Source organism: Candoia aspera, chromosome 2 (genome assembly GCF_035149785.1).
Source record: "Candoia aspera isolate rCanAsp1 chromosome 2, rCanAsp1.hap2, whole genome shotgun sequence".
Lineage (NCBI taxonomy): Eukaryota > Metazoa > Chordata > Lepidosauria > Squamata > Boidae > Candoia > Candoia aspera.
This window is the reverse complement of record NC_086154.1, coordinates 196,591,054-196,609,365: the sequence shown is the minus strand read 5'-3', so window position 1 is coordinate 196,609,365 and position 18,312 is coordinate 196,591,054. Positions and strand designations below refer to the sequence as shown.

Sequence of the window (18,312 nt, the reverse complement as noted above, 5' to 3'; positions counted from 1 at the left end):
GACTCTCTGACAACAGGCACAGATTGTCTTCACAAAGGATGTTTCCCTCACAGATGGGTATTTTGAACTAGTCTTCCTCTTAAAAGTAGGATGGTAGCAATGCCATTACCTGTTACTTTGTTTTTGACAGCATCACAGAAGCTTGGTTATTCCTGTCATTTAACCAGGACTTTTACTTAGACACTTGGACAACTCTTTGAAGAGATATAAGGACTTAACTTCATAAATGTGCAATCAGTCCACATTGAAAAAGCTGGATACTTTGTGCAGAATGTATATTTTTCAGTGATTAGGGAGCAGGAAATAATCATTTTAGGAATGTGGAAATAGTAACATTTGGCCTGCCGTCCCTGAAATAAATCAATGGGCCTTTCCCCACTTACATCTAGCCTTGACATAAACATGCCCTGGCAATAATATTGGTATGACATGTCCACAGTATGTTGCCTCCATCTGATGCCTAGCCCATGAGATACACTTAAGTTGCCCTTAATTTTATGGATATTAAAGTAGCACTTCCCCCTTAATTCTGACACCCTCCAAGGACTTGAAAGTATATACTATCTGTTGGGCTTTGTCACTCTACCTTACAAGTAAGTCAGGTGGCTAGCAGTGACCTGAAACAGAAGCAATTGAGGTATAATTGGGATCAGCATTGAGAACTGCAGATTTCACACTACTGTCACACAACCTTCCTCAGCCTGCCACCCTCCAGACACTTTGAACATCAACTTCCAATTCTGTTGGAGAATTCTGTGACTTTCAATTCACCTTGGGGAACCCAGCATAAAGAATGCTGAAAAAGATGAGCCTATAGTTAAATATGGTCTACATCCTGCTGGCTGTATATAGAGTTATTTACAAATAGTTCCCCAGATCGATAGCCCTGGAAAGAGTGAATTATGAAAATGTGTGACAGTGGTGTGAGCCTTCTCTCCACAATCAGAATTATTTGTGTGTCAAACAGTTTCCAAATATTTTGCCAGCAATTTCTATCTGGCCTATGTGACAATTTGAAGTAGGCCTTCATAATGCTTAAAATCTGAGCACCTGTTCTGAATCAGTTGCCCTGCAAAACAAATCTCTGAAAATGACTTGAACAAGCCTCATGTAAGGAAGGAGAAAATATTACACCCTCTATTATAATATATATGAAGATCAAATATATCTTCGGTTATATGCAGCCACCCACCCAGAGTACTGCAAGCAGAGTTCCTAGGGTCTGCAGTTGCATGACTTTGCAAAACACCTTGATTAATGAGCGGAGCATTTTCAGAAAAAAAAATTAATGTGGGAAATGCCTAATGCCTCAAGTTAAGATCCAGTGCAAATATACTGCAATTGTTCTTCTCTTAGAACCTTGTTAAATTCTTATGGAGATCTCTTGTTTATTGTTTCATATAGCTACAGTTGTGAATTTGGTTTTAAGTTCTGAAGTTACTACGACTTCTCCAAAATAACCATCTGGAGAATGACATCCATGCAAATACAGACATTGTACTTCAGAATGTAGCCCACCAAATTAAAATAATTTGGGAGGAATTAATATAATTCTGAGTAAAAAGAGTCTGAGAAAGACCCAGCCCATGGGAACGTTTGAAGTGTAATAGGGTTTTTCTAAAAAAGAAAAAAAACCTTCTGTTCGTTAAATTCTAATTACTGAACTTCATGAAAAGTGCTGGCCCAGAGCCAACATCTCAAAGGCAGTTTGTTGCTTCATCCCCCCCTAAAAAAAGCATTTGTTCCTGCTTTGTAATCCTAAGGCCAAGCAAGTGGCCTGGAAGTGACTTATCAGTGCAATATTTCTATCTAGATTGATAAGGAGCAGTATGATAAAATACTTGAACTAATTGAGAGTGGGAAAAGAGAAGGCGCCAAACTGGAATGCGGAGGAGGCCCTGGAGGAGACAAAGGCTTCTTCATTCAGCCTACAGTTTTCTCTGATGTTACTGATGACATGCGCATCGCCAAAGAGGAGGTGAGTTAATGCAGGACATTGTGTATTTGGGCTCGGTTGTACGTTTCAGTAGCTGAACATGATGTGCATTTTTGTAATCAAATATGTAAGATTAGAGGGTATGCGAGAATTTTTTTTTTCAGCCAGAGCTGAATGACATCTATCACAGCTATTTAGTTACTCAGAGTTATCTAGGGAGGGTCAACATATGCTTTCAGCAAACATGAAGTAACTTCCTAGACCGATAGTTCCAAAGAAGAAAAGAGAGACACTTGGGAATTATTTTCCCTGGAAACCTGAGAAGCTTAGAATCCTAGCTGATTTTGGCAGAAATAGCTTCCAAGATGCATAAACCATTTTTATCTCACTATTACTCCAAGGAACCAGGGTGAATGATTCTCCTCAGCCCCATGTTAACCTCATCACAATCCTCTGTGGTATGTGAGATGGAGATATAATGATTGACCAAAGATCATCCAGTGAGATTTGTAGCTCAGTGAGAGTTAATCATGACCTTCCTATTCTATTTCAACACTGTAACCAATGTACTAAATTAATTTCTTTCAAAGAAATGTGTCCCAGCCAGATAAGCCTTAGATTCTTATCTAGGGCTGGAATAACAGATGTTATTCCACAAACCCAATGGTGCAGAAAATTTGTATGGAAAATACTGGCACCAAAGTTTCTAGTAGCAGAAAACAATTCTCCTGCTGAGTTCCTGCAAGCAGACTACAGGCTCTTCCATGTTCACTACAAAATTAGAGGGATGATTGTGGATCAGTCTAGAAATGTTTCACTTTATTGCACCGGATTTCCCTACGCTGCACTGCTTATTAAAGGAAAGAGCAGGGCTGCAACTAGGGGGGGGGCAACCAGGGCATGTCCCCCAGGCGCCGTGCTGGAGGGGCGCCATAATGAGCGCTGGGGGGACGCCAAAATGAGTGCTGGGGGGGGGCAAAATGGGTGCGGAATCCACGTTTGCCCCGGGTGACACAGATCCTAGTTGCGGCCCTGGGAAAGAGAATAGGTATCTAGCTCAATAGACACCCAGGTCTAGTCACTTACAGTAGTCACGTTTAGCAGGTTTGTGCAAGAAATGTTGCCCAAATGAGGATGGGGTTAGATGAGCACCCTAAGGGTACCTTTAAAGCATTAGGTAAGTCTTGAAACGTGTGTTTTAGAACTTGAAGGCAGGAAAGAAATTACCTTTAAGCTAATTTATTTATTTTACCAAAGTTTTTTTATCGTTATTATCATTTTATCACAGATGTGAATACTCCTTCATTTATTTTATTAATCTTTATTTATTTATTTATTAATCAAATTTATCACTGCCCATCTCCCAAAAGGGACTCTGGGCGGTTTACAATAAAACATGAATAAAAATATAAAACTGTAAAACACTATAATACATAATACAATAAATACAATAAAAAACCTCGATGGCTGGAAGTTCTTTATGATTTGCAGGCAGAGCTGGGTCCTTCTAAGATACTAACCATCTCCAGGAATGGCTACTCTCTCTCCCGCCCCAGGCATAATTACAGAACCAGGTCTTTAGCTGTTTCCTAAAGTCCAGATTTTTTTTTTCTTAGATTTAGGCACCACACAGGTCCAACGCAATCCTGGGTGGCTCACAATGTCAAAACCAACAAGATAAAAATACAATAATAATGAACAAGACAGCATCAGCCCAACCAATACTCAAACAGAATACTGTCTATAACTAGGAAAAATATACGTGAGGGAGATCTGAAATCCTAAATAATATACTGGACTCAACATTTTTTTCTAGTGATTTTTACCTCCACAATTATTGTTACTTTTGCATTGACACAGATATTTGGGCCTGTCCAGCAAATTATGAAATTCAGAACTATTGATGAAGTTATCAAGAGAGCGAACAATACTCACTATGGTCTATCAGCTGCAGTATTTACCAAAGACATTGATAAAGCTCTGACGTTTGCTGCTGCACTTCAGGCTGGAACTGTCTGGTATGCATTCTTGGTGCTCTTCTTTGAGCCAGATTGTACTTGGGAGGGGATTCAGTGGTTTTAGTGTGTCTGCAAAGTTGGTCCTGGTCACATCACCAACTGCCATAAGTCACTTAGTGGGAGTACATCACAACTGAACCCTGGGCCATTCTGGCTGAGGAATTCTGGAGTTGAAGTCCAGACATCTTAAAGTTGCCAAGGTTGAGAAATATTGCTCTAGGCTAATGTAGTCCCCTAAGTGATTAGTTCTAGGCATTTTGTGCTTCCCTGTTCTTGCTTCTTATTTAAGAATTCCATGTTTTCCAGTAAAATTTCTGCTGTGAATCATCTAGAACATTCTAGAAAACAGGTGGGATACAAAAAATAAAACCAACTCATAAAAGAATAAGTGCTTTCTATCATTCCTAATAGCTACACACTGTACTTTGCCCACCCTAGACATAAGGGCAAAAGTGAGTAGAAAGTAAGTAAATCTATTGATAGATCTCAAGATGATCTATAGTAGTTTGTTTGAAGAAGGGAACCAGGAGTGATTTGTGGGTCAAATAAGTTTATGTTTGTTTATAAGTTTATGAGTTTGTTTCTGGTGTTTGTCACAAATGTTTGGATTAAGCTCAGAGAGAGTAGAAAGTTAGTAGAAAGTATGAGTAAATATTTAAAAGAGAAATGGAATAAAAGACAATAATTCCCTTTATCTGGATAAAATATAATCTTGCTAGCACAGTTTTGGTAACATCCATTTCAAGCTTTAGAGACAAGTGGACACTGGAATGAAACTGGAAAGTCATTTCTGGCACCCAAGCACAACCAGGCCATGCCAAATTTGTGAGCCTTCACCACAAAAACACATGGGCACCGATTGTGAGATTTGCGTATCTTTACAGTCAGACCCCCAGGCTGCCAACCACTGAGGCAATAAATTTTTACAAATCTCTACATAAAAATCAAAACATCCCCAAAGAAACAGAAAAGTGACCCAAACAAAGACCCAAAGACAAAAATCAGCAACTTTTCACAGAAGAACAAAAGGTGGGCCATAAAAGAAAAGGGGACTAGAAATACCTGACAGAAATGGCAAGGCTGAAAGTAGAAGTCAATACAAAACAGAGTCACAGAGCTGTATTCCTTCACCTACAACAGAGTCATCAAGATGCTGGTGCTGCCTTATGAATCCACACCTGTCCAAGGTTGGGACAAGGAAATAGATGTGTTCATCAGAAAGTGGTTCACAATTGAGGTCTCTAAGGCCAGGCATTTCTGTCAGTGCAAAAATGCATTACATTCAAAGAAATTGTTTCCCACAGACTTTTAAAATATTGCAGATTGATATGGAAATGGGATACAGTTAAGGTTTCATTTAAGGTTCGAAAAAGGAAAAATGAGATAACAGATGAGCATGTAACAGTTCTCAAGAGATATTTGCAACATAAGATATTTTGTGTATAAGATATTGTCAGTGAGAGCCAATTTGGTGCAGTGGTTAAGGCATCAAGCTAGACGCTGTGAGTTCTAGTTCCACTTTAGGCATAAAGCCAGCTGGGTGACCTTGGGCCAGCCCCTCTCTCTCAGCCCTAGGAAGCAGGCCAGGGCAAACCACTTCCGAAATCTTGCCAAGAAAACTGCAGGGACTTGTCCAGGCAGTCGCCAGGAGTCAAGACTGATACAAAGGCACCAAAAAAAGAAAAAAGGATATTGTCAGCCCCACTAGGTACACCAGACCAAGAAATCAACTCCACAGGAAAGCTAAAGCTACTTTTATTAACAGTGGCTATAATAACAGAATCTTACAAGTCTGATTGTGCTGTACCTCCTCTTCCTTCTTATAGTTCAGTGAAATAGGGAGGTATCTGAACATCATCTGGGCATTCTGGACTTTAAAAATGCTTAGCCCTTTTTGCTTAGGCAACAGTTCTGCACATTTCCACCAAGGTCACCTTCCTTACTCTCTACAGATACTAAGTGACATAAATATTAGGACAAACATGCCCAGTCATTGTTAGGCTGAGTAAGAATTTTAAAAGTTATAAGTACTAGGTTGGGGAAAGCTGGACCAGAGAGAAAGAAATCAAAGCTTCTTCACAAATTTAAAAATCCTATACAGGGTGCAATCTTTTATGCCTAAATTAAGCTGGTCATTCTACTTACAGTATAATTCTACCCCATGCATAAGTTGCCTTTATCTTCTCTTATTTTTCTTCAGGGTTAACTGCTATAGTGCAGTGTCTGCTCAAAGTCCTTTTGGAGGATTCAAAATGTCAGGAAATGGACGAGAGCTGTAAGTATAGTCACCAGGCTTTGCTTCAGATTCTAGAGATCAGTTTGTATCTGTATGACACTCACGGAATTGTTAGCATTCATAAATCAGTTTTATGATTCTTTGTATTAGAATAACGTGACTGTCACTGTACATTCTTGTTTGCAAGAGACTTATCTTCACTCTATATAGTTTTCAGCTGTTCCGTTGGGTTTATGAGGAAGAAATACAAGGAAATGTTAGCTTATGCGATGATCAATCATATCATATCATTCTATGATATGGTGTTCATGAGCCATTTTTTACTAGAAATGGTTTCATTTTTTTATTCAGAAGTGGTTGGAAATAATGGAGTGATATTTCCACCCCTCTTCCTCTGGTGTTCAGGTACATTGTCTGCTCTGCAAAAAAAAAACTAGTAAAAGTTGATCATTTTGATGGCCTTACAGCCAGCCTCCAAAGAATCAAGTAACTTGTCCACATGCCCTTGGGGAGCTTGGGCTAATTTTTACCTAATAGCAGCCCCACTCCCAAAATAGTATCTGATGTGGAATAGTGTATATCTTCTAAAGAAAAAAAAGTAAACGGTTCCTGTGGTCATGGCACAAGTACTTAAGACACAGCTGAGCCACTGGGATTGACCATTGAGAACATACCATCAGGGCAGAGACTCCATATTCAGTGCCTCACCATCTTTTTTTGTTAAAAAAATATCCACTGAAGATCCTCTCTTGCCCACTCCTCTTCTTCTAAAGCCCTACTTAGAAGACAAAGGAAAGAGACAAATGCTACTGCCTGGTTATGTAGGGGTAGAATGACCAAGTAGTGTGGAGATAGAAAATTACTTTCTTATAAAAACCTGGAGTAAATGCCCAGGAGTATGAGTGGCCTTATAGGTTACCTTGCCCAGAGATCAATCAACCCCAGCAGTGCTGCAACTTAGTTATACTTGCAACAATCCTCTGGATCTAGAGGATGTACTGTGGACAGAATTGACCTCTATGTAACATTGGAGCTTTTTGTTTCTGCTTTTGCTTTTTAAATTCTGTGATAAGTAGAAACTCTGCATCTTTGGTTCTTCTCCTTGAAGATGTAGCAGTTTCAGCTCTAAAATTTGGAGGTTGAGGTGAATGTGTCACTCCTATAGTATCTCTTTCTCTGCAAATATTCACTTCTATTTTGGAAGCAGATAAGCAAAAACTGGGAGGAAGAAAACATATTCCACCTGGGACTAAATACATTCTTTCAGCTTACTTATTTGGCAGGGGGATGCCTTCTTACACCTATTCTTAGGTTGCTTTTGCACAGATATACAACTTACTTTTTCCCCTTTATTCAAAGTACAGCCTTGTAGCACAGAGGAAAAAGTTCAAGCAGGATTTAGATCAGGCTTTTGCAATACAGTGTCCTCCAGATATGGGAGCTGAAGTTTATTACAATTCCAAGTCACCAGTGTCTCTTGTGGCATCTCTAAGTAGGTGCAGATGAAATTTATGGACAACTATTCAATGAAAGTTTTCAGGGCAGAATTTTAAAATGGATAAGGTGCTATCTATTCTGGTCAACTGTAACAGTCTAAATGAGACATTGTTCACACAATTAGAAACTTCACAAATAGTTTTTATCAACTAAATGAAAGCATTAAAGAATATAGATCAAGCTACTGGTATATGGGGAAAGAGTAGGGAGGCCTCATTCCTTTGCTTCCTGCTACAGTCCCACTCCAAGCAATGTGATTTCATTGGCCTTAGAATTTAAGTTCTAACGTCCTTGAAATCCTCTTTGAAACTTGGTAGGTAAGTAAAAATTACCCAGTTTCTGTATACCATTATAACTACTAAAGTAGGGTCAGCAACAGAAGAAGCATCACTGCCTCCCCACCCACAAAGAATTTTCATAAGATCTTAATATTTGATGGGGTTTTGATGGTCTTGCATGAGATTCATTTAAAAATCCTCAATCTCATGAAATCTTACTGAAATTTGGGGTGGAATCCTAGCACTTAGGCCACAACCTGAGAGAGTACAGGTTCCTGTTCCCTGAACTTAAAGCAATAGCAGATATGGTGGATATGGCCTCTCTTGTGATCAGATCCAACAGGACATGTGGAAGATCAAATACACCATCAGACAATTTTATCATCTTGCAGTATTTGCAGCCCTTAGAAAAGAACGCAGTACAGTCTGGATACAAACATTATTTCAAGAACTATCCTTATGGTATTTCTTTTCTCTTTTTTAAAGGGGAGAATATGGCCTTCATGAGTACACAGAAGTCAAGACAGTCACAATCAAAATTCCACAGAAGAATTCATAATGACACTAAAGAGGCATGTCAAATGCTAGGCCAAACTTCAAAAGCTAGTTGTGTTGTGAAATGCTTTGTAGCATACTATTTTCTCTGTTTAATTTAGATTTCCTTTTTATCTATCTTTAACAAGTATGATCAGTAATTTAGAAAATCTGAAATGGTTTCAGTTAGAAAAAAAAAAGAAGGAAAATCTTAATGCCAGAATCAAATTAACGATTTTTAACCTTATTAAAAATCGTATTTGCTGATTTAAATAGATCTGTAGTGCTGTGCAAAACAAATAAATTGTTAAAATATACATTTACAAAATTTGTTTACTGTATTCTAGAGGTGTTAGTTACCTGTCCATTTGTATGAGCTTGGCAAAAGAAGTTTTACATGGATATCAAATAAACAGTTTGCTTTTGCTAATGGTTTCTTCTTGATATCAGTTTTCTGGTTCATGCTGTATTTGTGAATCTGCTCATATTACAGAAGTATTTTGGATATACTGTACATTTTATTAAACTTTTCTCTTTTTTTCCCAACTGCAGTTGGCACATATCAGCAAATGCGAATAGCACAGTGGTTTAATTTTTAAAGGAACTTCCAAGACTGTACAATGCTACTGATGGACTCTTGGTCTATCTCAGTCTACATGTGTCCTCTATTCAATCCTAGGGGAATCTGTACAGTGAGGGAGGTTGGGCTGACAAAGTGTCTAGACCAAGTTACTGGTCTGGGGACTGGGGTAGACTGAAACCCGAGTCTCTCCAGTGCCAGGCCAACACCTTAGCCACTATACCATATACTGGCTGAAAAATGAAAATATGAAAAGGTAGAGAACATTCAAGGTTCAAACCTGTTAATAGGTAACTATCTGCTATGGCTTATTATGCAATATTGTAGACTGATTGGTCTGAATCCAAAAAAAAAAAATCAGGAAACATTTCCAGCATTGAAAGAGATAATTTAACATTGGCCATTAATACTTACAAACAAATACACACTTTAAGTTTCCACCCAAATGCTATCTAAGCATACATTTTTCTCCATTGGAACCAAGCCCAGCTCTGTATTAATCCAATGTGCTGAATTTGCCCACAAGTCTTGCCAAAACAAAGAGATACACCTTTTGCAAACTCTGAATCCACAGCAACCTAAGATTAAACATGTTTACCTTTGCTTAGAACCATTTGCGATGCACCTGAATGCAGAAAATCAGCAACCTGGCAGGTACTACAAGAATTCTCAGAAATTAGTGTGAGATACAAATAGAGAATTTTGCTAAACACCGAGCACAAAAGTCTTCTGAAAGCCGACACGGCTGGCAATCTATAAAGTGCCCAATCATCTGAGAAAAACTTGCAAATCTGAAAAGAAAACAGGTATTTCTTTCCAAAGAATCTGGGATGATATGGTAACTATGTTGTAGCCATGTGATATCTGCTGATAATTTTCAATTTTTATGTATAATTATTTTGAGAGGGAAAACTTTCCAAGCTTATTCTTATCCCTGCCTGCTCACTGTCACTTAGGAAGAGGTTATAAATAGGTAGCTATCTGCTATGGCTTATTATGCAATATTGTAGATTGATTGGTCTGAATCCAAGAAAAAAGTCAGGATAGAGAAGACATCATACTAAATCATAAATTAAGGATGTTTTGTTTTGTTCTGTTTTAGCTGACTGTGATGTATGAACCCACCCATCATGGCTTAGTGTAAAATATGAATCAGGTCACTGTTGCTAGTTTAGCAAGTTTATTTATAAAACTCTCAGCTTATTGTTAGATGTAACTTTATCAAAGTCTCTATGATTGTGGTACTTAACAACAGCATCTTCAGCAAGCTGAAAGTGCATCAAAATGCTGAGATGCCCATATTGACTTCATGATGCAAAATGCTTCCTTTATGTACTTGTGTCCTAACATCTGACACAATTATATAAGTTAGGGTTAAGGTTGATTAAGTGAATGTTAGAGTTTCTTTGTAAAACTGATTCAGTCCCTTCTAATTCCTTTCCTGAATTTGAAGCAAAGTTTCAGGGATCAGTTGGGCTGATGAAATTCAGTGTATGATGGAAAGAAAACTAACCGCCTTTTTATGGTTTCAGTTTCTGCTATCAACAATGCTATCCTTTCTCACAAGAGGAAGGCTGCCTGCCTGCAGCTTCTCAGTTTTTTCTATGCTCCAAATATCAGCATCCTACCCAGGATGGACAATGTTGAGGGCTGCTGGGAGTTGTAGTTCAGCATTTTATGGAAGGTTGCAGATTCCTCAGCCCTGTTGTGCATCACTGAGCTGAAATGAAACTTAAAGGAATCATTCATGTTGGCTTCAATCTTTCCTAGATTTCTGGGATTGAATTCATTTTCTGCCCTTATGGGGTCTTGAAACACAAAGACAAAAAAGATAATAGTCTACTTTGGATAAATCATTCTCCACTTAAAATTCTCGAAACGATTCCCTGTAGGGATTTCCAGTTCAGCCTTATTGCAAATAATTTGGCAATGATGAAAATGTGACTGATCTAAACGTATGAGTTAGATACAGCTAATTTTTGACGAGAAATACAGGGTTACTGCTAATTTTCCTAATAATGCTGCAGGGCTAAGAAACATATTACAGGTGGAAGGTGAAAATGCCTGGAGAGAAATTGTAGAGGCCTATTTTTAATGCAGAGGGAAAGAACGGAAGGTTTCATGGTAGTGCAGTCCCTACAGAGGTCTTTTCAGAAGGAAACCATACAGGGTTCTTTGGATTTCACCATCAAATGTAGTCATTAGAGACAACCTCTGAATGATGGAAAAGCTCAGTATTTGAAAGAGAGGAATGAACATTGGGTGGCCACACCTTGAGCAAACAATTGCTCAATAGTGACATAAGAGTCCTCTAAAGGATTCCTTTCAATCAAGCCTGAAATTGGGGCCCTGTCAGAAGGAATGTGGGAAGCTGACAGGTGCCTGGTGCTGCACCCATGCTTGTTGCCATACCAGCTGGCTCTCTCCAAGTGGACAGCACCCAGCAAAATGCAGCCTAAGCACATTATGAAACTCTTCTGCAAGCCCTTCACAATAAGTGACAGACAGGTCACCTGTGCAAACTGTGGCAACCACTACCACAAAAGATATTGTTCTTTCTAGCCAAGGCAACCCCAGGACATACCTGCCAGTAACTGGCTAGTACTTGTTTGTCTCTGCCCAGGAATGAGCTGCAACTGTTATCTTTGGCAGACGGGGACTTCAGGAACGGGCCCACTGACGGAGTTGCTCCTTACTCAGCTGACTGAGTTGCAGCTGTTCTGGGCCCTTCCTGGCTCATGGACTGAGACACTGGTCTGTTTCATAATGTTTCCAAGGCCCTGTTAGCCCGATGCAGGCGCACTAATGCCTGAGAGAGAGGAAATCAAATGGTGCTTCTCACCCATCTAGCCTAGGTACATACAGGATAGTACTCCAGGGTAGTCAAGTTCTTCTGGTGCCTGAGACAGACAATCTACACAAGCTTCTCCTGCCTAGTGGCAATAGAAATGCAACAATATGGTCCTTCACAACAGTGCCATAAATTAAGTGGCTGAGGTAACCAGTTCACTTGCTAATGAGAAGGCTGGTCCTGCTGATTATATTTCAGGACTGCTTTCAGCACATGACAATAAATTAGGCATTAGCAACCTAGTACCGATGACCACTGGTGTCCCTGAAGGCATTTTTGTGGCCTGCAAAGCAAACAAAAGCCCCCTCTTGACTTCTAAGAATGTCTCTGTGCCTCATGTAGGCCTCATAGCTTTGTATGGAAATGTGTCCACCTACCTGGAAACAAAGACAAAGGTAAAGGGTAGTACAGAGCATGTGCAAAAGGATCTAAAGAGCAACATAACCCATTCTTCTTCATCCTGAGGCACAGAGCATATTTGGGCCTTTCTGTATTTGCACTAACCATAGCACAAACATGCCTTGGCATTTTGTCATGATGGAGGCTTCATCTTGACTCAAGCCCATGAAAAAGGTAGGCTTAAATCATCCTTACAGTAGCTGTACCAGTGTTAAGGTAGTATTTTCTATCCTATTGTCACACTCTTCAAGGGCATTATCTAGAGATTGATTATTGTACAGTTATAGACCAAAAGTTAACATGGAAATCAAAGAAGGAAGTTGAAAACAATTTTATGAAAGGTGCAAATCATTTTAATACAATTTCATAAATCTTTGTATGTCAAAATCTATTCTTGGATCAGACTCAACACCTTCTAATACAGATTGTGATGAAGCAAAATTTGAGACTTTTCCAGAGATTTTGCTAGGCTGCTCCCTTAATAAAGAAGATATAGCTCTAACTGGGGCCAACCCAAGCATCTGCTAACAAAAAAAGAAATTAACACTGTACACCAGGTAATATATAGAGGGCAACTCAAAAGAACATACACAAGTGTCTGAACCTCAGCCTCCCTGCATGTGCCTTGGCATTCTTCAAGGTTAGAGTCTCAAATCTCACCATACTCCTTCAATGTGGAGCAAAGAGAATATTATAATAATATTTGGGGATGATAGAAGCGATGCTACAAAGGTCACTATGGTGGTGATATAAACAATAGGATTGGAATTTTGTAATTTGGAATCAAGCACTTTCTATTTGAAATCAGTCAAGATATATAAAATCTGTTAGGCCTTCCAGCTGTAACTGGAAACAGAAGCAATATAGGCAAGCTAGGGATCAGCAATGGTATAACAATTTCACACCAATCAAGATTTCAGCTGATTATAAGATGAATGGAAACACTTTAACTCAGCAGTGGGGAAAGACGCTTTGACCAGATGGTCAGCCTAGATTTCAGGACTTCTCTTAAATACATGTTTTTGGATTTTAAATGCATATAGGAATATCTAAAGAACTCATTCTACAGATGCTACTCTATGGCATATAAGCACAGAGTCTAACTTTGTCTCTATAGGCATTCTCAAAAATTATTTGGCACTGCATAGGTTAAAGTGATCTGAGAAAAAGTCTGCAGACAAGAAAGATCCATAGTGTCTCTCTTGCTCTAAATTCATCGGCCCAACACTTCTTAAAGAGTAAACTTTGGATGGACCTAAAATTATTTATTTTGAAGGTGAGACATTTAATCACAATACTGGACCAGACACCTAGCAAATGTATAACAAATAAGAGGCCAAAATGCAAGATTTTGCAGAGACAAGAACCCATGAACTGAAAAAATCCAGGAACAAGTTAAATATTTAAAAGTAAAAATCTTCATTGTTTAAATAAGGCATTGTGCCCATAAATAGAAAACATATGTTTAATTTTAATTCATTACATAATGATAGGGACTCAGTTGCTATTATGAATTCTGAATTTAAGAATATCCCCCCACACGCAAGACAAAAAAAATTTTTTAAACACAGACAAAAATTCTGTGCAATTATCACTTCCCAACTTTTCAGTCTAAGGTTGCCAATCCAAAGTAAAACCGACCAAAATCAAATGGAACCAGCCCTGGAGATTTCTTTCTCCCTAATAAATATATGCATGTGTATCTGTTGGAAGCACTTCTTAAAGCCAGGACTAAAATCATAGTTTTAATTGCCTGTAAAATATAGTACCCATTTTTAAAAAATAACTAAATTCCCACACCTCCCTCTGTAACACGCAAACTACCCTCACGACAGTTCGGAAATATTCATATATAGGCATTTCTTCTTCTAGCAGATGGAGCAAAAAAGGAGGATCAGAAGATGAAAAGAGGATGAAGATGGAGGGAACGGGTGGCTGCATTGGGAAACAAAGGAAAGAGAGAAAAGGGAAAAGTTGCAAGGGAAAGAGGTGACAGGGAAGAAAAGAAAAGAGTGGGAAGCCCTGTTTAGGGGTTTGAAAAAGGGTTCAAATTCACCACAAAACCATTCCACCCAGGGAACAGCTAATGTTCAAGCTAATCCTTAGCAGTATCACTGCTTTCTGCAGTCTGCAACCATTTGCCTCTGCTGTCCATGCTTTGTTGTCATCAGCATCTTCTCTTCTAATCATCCAAAATATATTCCTTATGTACCTAATCACTTTCCTTATTCTGTCTCATTTTAAAGCCCAGTTTGGTGATGACCTTTAGAGGGTCTCTGGGAACCCTGTCTTGTGGCCCTTGACCTGCTTCTCTGCCCCCAAACCAATTATATGAATCTAGGCTGGTAGCTGCAAGGGGGTTTGTAACAGATCAAGCCAACTGGATGCACAAGATGAATTTCCACAAGTAAATGTATTCCCACTTCTCAACCTGATTACATTTCCTTCCTTTCTATTGAAGTATGGAGCAGCTTGTCCTAAAATTATTGAGGAAAAAGTACTGGCTTCCTCATACTATATATATTGGTGAACAGTGTGGGTTCTCGCTCTTAAAAAAAGAAAAAGAGCTAGACATTGAGTAGTGTAAAACAGTGTTTCTCAATTGTAGCAACTTTAAGAAGTATGGACTTCAACTCCCAGAATTCCCCAGCCAGCATGCTGGCTGGGGAATTCTGGGAGTTGAAGTCCACACAAAGTTGCTACAGTTGAGAAACACTGGTTTAAGAGACACACAGATGGCAGGCTAGAGAGGAATGGCTCAATGCCATTTTTTAAAAAGCCAACTGAACCATCCCATCCCTGTGGGCACATCAGTAAGACAGCAAGAGTTGTGCATTTAGCCAAAACAATATAGGAGGAGAGCTGTGTTAGTCTAGGTTAGCATAAAATCAGAAGGACCCTGGTAGCACCTTTTCTGGCTAACACATTTTATTAAAAGGCATAAGCTTTCCTGAGCTGCAGCAAGATAAATGAAGCTCTGCCCCCTGGCGGTGCCATGTCTCTATTACATACAGAAAAATGTCTCCATAAAATGTAAGTGAATCCACTTATTTTTTAAATAGTCACTTTCTTAAGGGGGTTGCCTCTTCTTCCTAATTTGTAAGAGCATTTTATATGTGTTGTTTTTGATTCCTGAACTAAAGAAAAAGTTTGAAGAAAAAATAAATGTTCAGACCAAAAGAAAAGCAGCTTTCTTTCCCTTATTTTTATGTATTCGTTATAAATTTTAAAAATGTCTGTGCTATCCATTCCCATCTCTGCTGTAGGTTGCTTGCTACTTTTCACACAATAAATACTCTTAAAACCTGGTTAAAATTAATCTGTGCCCCACCCACTTAAGCACCTTGAACTGGACCAGTAATGTACCTGGTGACCAGTACAGCTGATTCAAAGCAAGGGTGTGGTGGCACTTCCTTGAAGACAGTCACATTTTTAGGACCATCTTCCAGGGCTGCCCCTCTAAGAGCATGTTGCAGTAATCCACTTTTGAGGTGTGATTCCCATACACCGAAAAACCCATTTCCCAAGCACACGTTCACAGAGTATTTTAGAATAGAGAAGCATTTAACAAAAAGGGAGATCCATGGATGCCATCTGGTGGTATCACATTGGCAACTGGTATTGTAGAAGATGACTATGCAGGAAAGAGAGATCCTCCCTGTCAAGATTTCTTAGCTGCCTAGCAGCCTCTGGGTATAAGAGAAGCTCTCCCATATAACCAATTCATTTTTAATTTATTAGGTAATTTATGCCTTAGATAATAGTAGCTTTCATCTGCTCAGTAATTGCATTTCCTGGGCAGTTTATCAAGTTACAGTTGCCTCTACAGGCAGAAGGGCTTGGAGGAGGAGATGCAGTCAGCTCCTGCGCCCTCCGTGCAGCGATGTTGTGAAAAGGAACTCAAGGGCTTATGTAGAGGGGAGGAGAACAGGAGGAAAAGCCAAGAAAACAGTCAGAGAAAAGTGGCCTAAGTCCAGGCCAAGAAAGCAATGGGAGTAAGCATCTCAGACAAACTCTTCCTTTATCTTCACATGGAGATAAAGGGAGGGAGAGGAAGCGCATTCAGACTTGCAAGATTCTGCTACTATAGCTTTACAATAAAAGTACTACTGCCCTACATGGCACTGGTTTCCTAGCCTGGTCTACCTTAAAGGCTGACAACCAAAGGTTTACATCCTGGTGAAACTGACATGGGTTCTAATTTGTTTTCTTTTTTTAATGGGGCTTTCCCTTTTTTTTTCTTTCAAAGCATTGGAGGATTTTCTGGATTCACTGTAGTGTAGGAGATGATACTTGGAAGAAAGGAGCATCAGGAGTCAGAAATTCCCTCCATTCATCAAGCCAGTTTAGGAGCCAATTCTCTGAAAAGCAACATAAAAGGCCTTTTCCCTTTTTTTTTGGTAGAATTGATTTGCATGTATTTCAGAATCAAGTTAGTGTGCACCATCTAGATTTGAATGTTGCTAAAATTTTAGGGTGAAAACTATAGTTTCTGTTTGCTTCACAAACAACATTTAAGAGTGCAGAAGAATACAATAAAAGACAAAGAAAGAACAACCTTGTGCCCCTTTTGCAAGTCAGGGAACCCCAAAGAGATGATGTCAGGCAGACACTTTCAAAGCCAACGAAGACGCAGCACCCTCCCAGTTAGGTCGGAATCAAAGTTTCATCCCATGGAGGTTTCTGACTAGCTTATATAGGTTCTGAACCACAATTAAGCATACCTGCTTGGCAATGGTCTCATCTCATTGCATTTTAGAAAGGACGAGAGGACAATTCTATCTCATCTTGGAACGCTTTGCCCTCCTGCAAGAATGAGACAATCAAGGTTCAAGGTTGAGGATTCCTGCCAAGACTGAGACCATGAAGGCTAAGGAGTCTTTGTTTGTACCAGGTGGCGATAAGGCAGAGTCAAGGAGTATCTGCTTCTCAAGGTTAATTGAAATGAAGATGAAAAAAAATTATCCTACTCTACACAGGTATAGGGCAGAAACAAAGCACGACCCAAGTATAACCTTGTAGTGATTAAAATGAATGCTTGCTTAATTCTGCACTATATACTGAATCATTCCTTGAAAATATAAAATCATATAGAGTTCTACGTACCATGCACCTAAGGGGAAAAGATACATATCGCTATCCAATTCTTCCTTGTCAGTCTTCCAGTGGAACTACCAACACCACAGAACTGGGATATTTTAATACACACACACACACACACACACACAATTAGAATTGGGGTGGGCAGTGAGGTGATCAGGTTTCTGAAGAGACCAGACCGTTCAGGGCTATAAAATCAAAAGGGGTTATGAAGAGTGCTGGAAGAATCATTCTAGACTGTGTGATGGGGCTTCAAAATGGCAAATGCAGCTCAATGCAGTATAAAGTGACCCATGGTGACACAATGCATTCAGACGTTACCTATACAGTGATGGAATCCGAAGAGGCAGTGACTGACTGGGAAAGGGATCTTGCAGTCATGATGAATTCCTGAAGTAAAAATGACAGCCAAATAGGCAGCTACTCAACCAAAGGTGAACTCCCTCCTTGAGATCATTAGGAAGGGAACTGAAAATAGAACTGTTCATAGAATATTGCCCTTACACAAATCTATGGGGAGACAACACTTGGCGTGTGCCATTCTGTTCACTGCACTTTAAGAGACAAACCATAGAGCCAGAAAATGTGCTAAAAGGGGACAACCAAAATGAATATAGGTTTCTCCTATGAATACATTTGGGATTCTTGGCTTGGAATGGAGAGGGTAAAGGGAGACATGATAGAGCTGGACAAAACCATTCATGGCATAGATACAGAGATGTACATAATGCTTTTCTGCTTCCCTGTGCTAGAACTTAAAGATCCATTGAAACCAAATGTAGGGAGACTCCAGTCCAATAGAAGAATCAGGTTACCAATGGCTATTTGGCTGGGGAATTCTGGGAGTGGAAGTCCACACATCCTAAAGTTGCCAAATTTGAAA

The 18,312-nt window shown here is 39.3% G+C and overlaps 1 protein-coding gene and 1 long non-coding RNA gene across 2 annotated transcripts in view; one reads left to right on the top strand and one right to left on the bottom strand.

The window, feature by feature from the left end:
- The window catches only part of ALDH1A1 (aldehyde dehydrogenase 1 family member A1), a 38,766-nt gene extending 29,837 nt beyond the window's left edge, over window positions 1–8,929 (top strand). The window contains exons 10-13 of the mRNA XM_063295144.1: window positions 1,814–1,978; window positions 3,797–3,954; window positions 6,155–6,229; window positions 8,452–8,929. Coding sequence (XP_063151214.1) covers window positions 1,814–1,978; window positions 3,797–3,954; window positions 6,155–6,229; window positions 8,452–8,524 — 471 coding nt within the window. The 3' untranslated portion in view covers window positions 8,525–8,929. The remainder of the gene's footprint in view (window positions 1–1,813; window positions 1,979–3,796; window positions 3,955–6,154; window positions 6,230–8,451) is intronic.
- LOC134491405 (uncharacterized) overlaps window positions 1–18,312 on the bottom strand; it is a 771,213-nt gene that overhangs the window by 22,767 nt on the left and 730,134 nt on the right. The gene's annotated exons all lie outside the window — the stretch shown is intronic.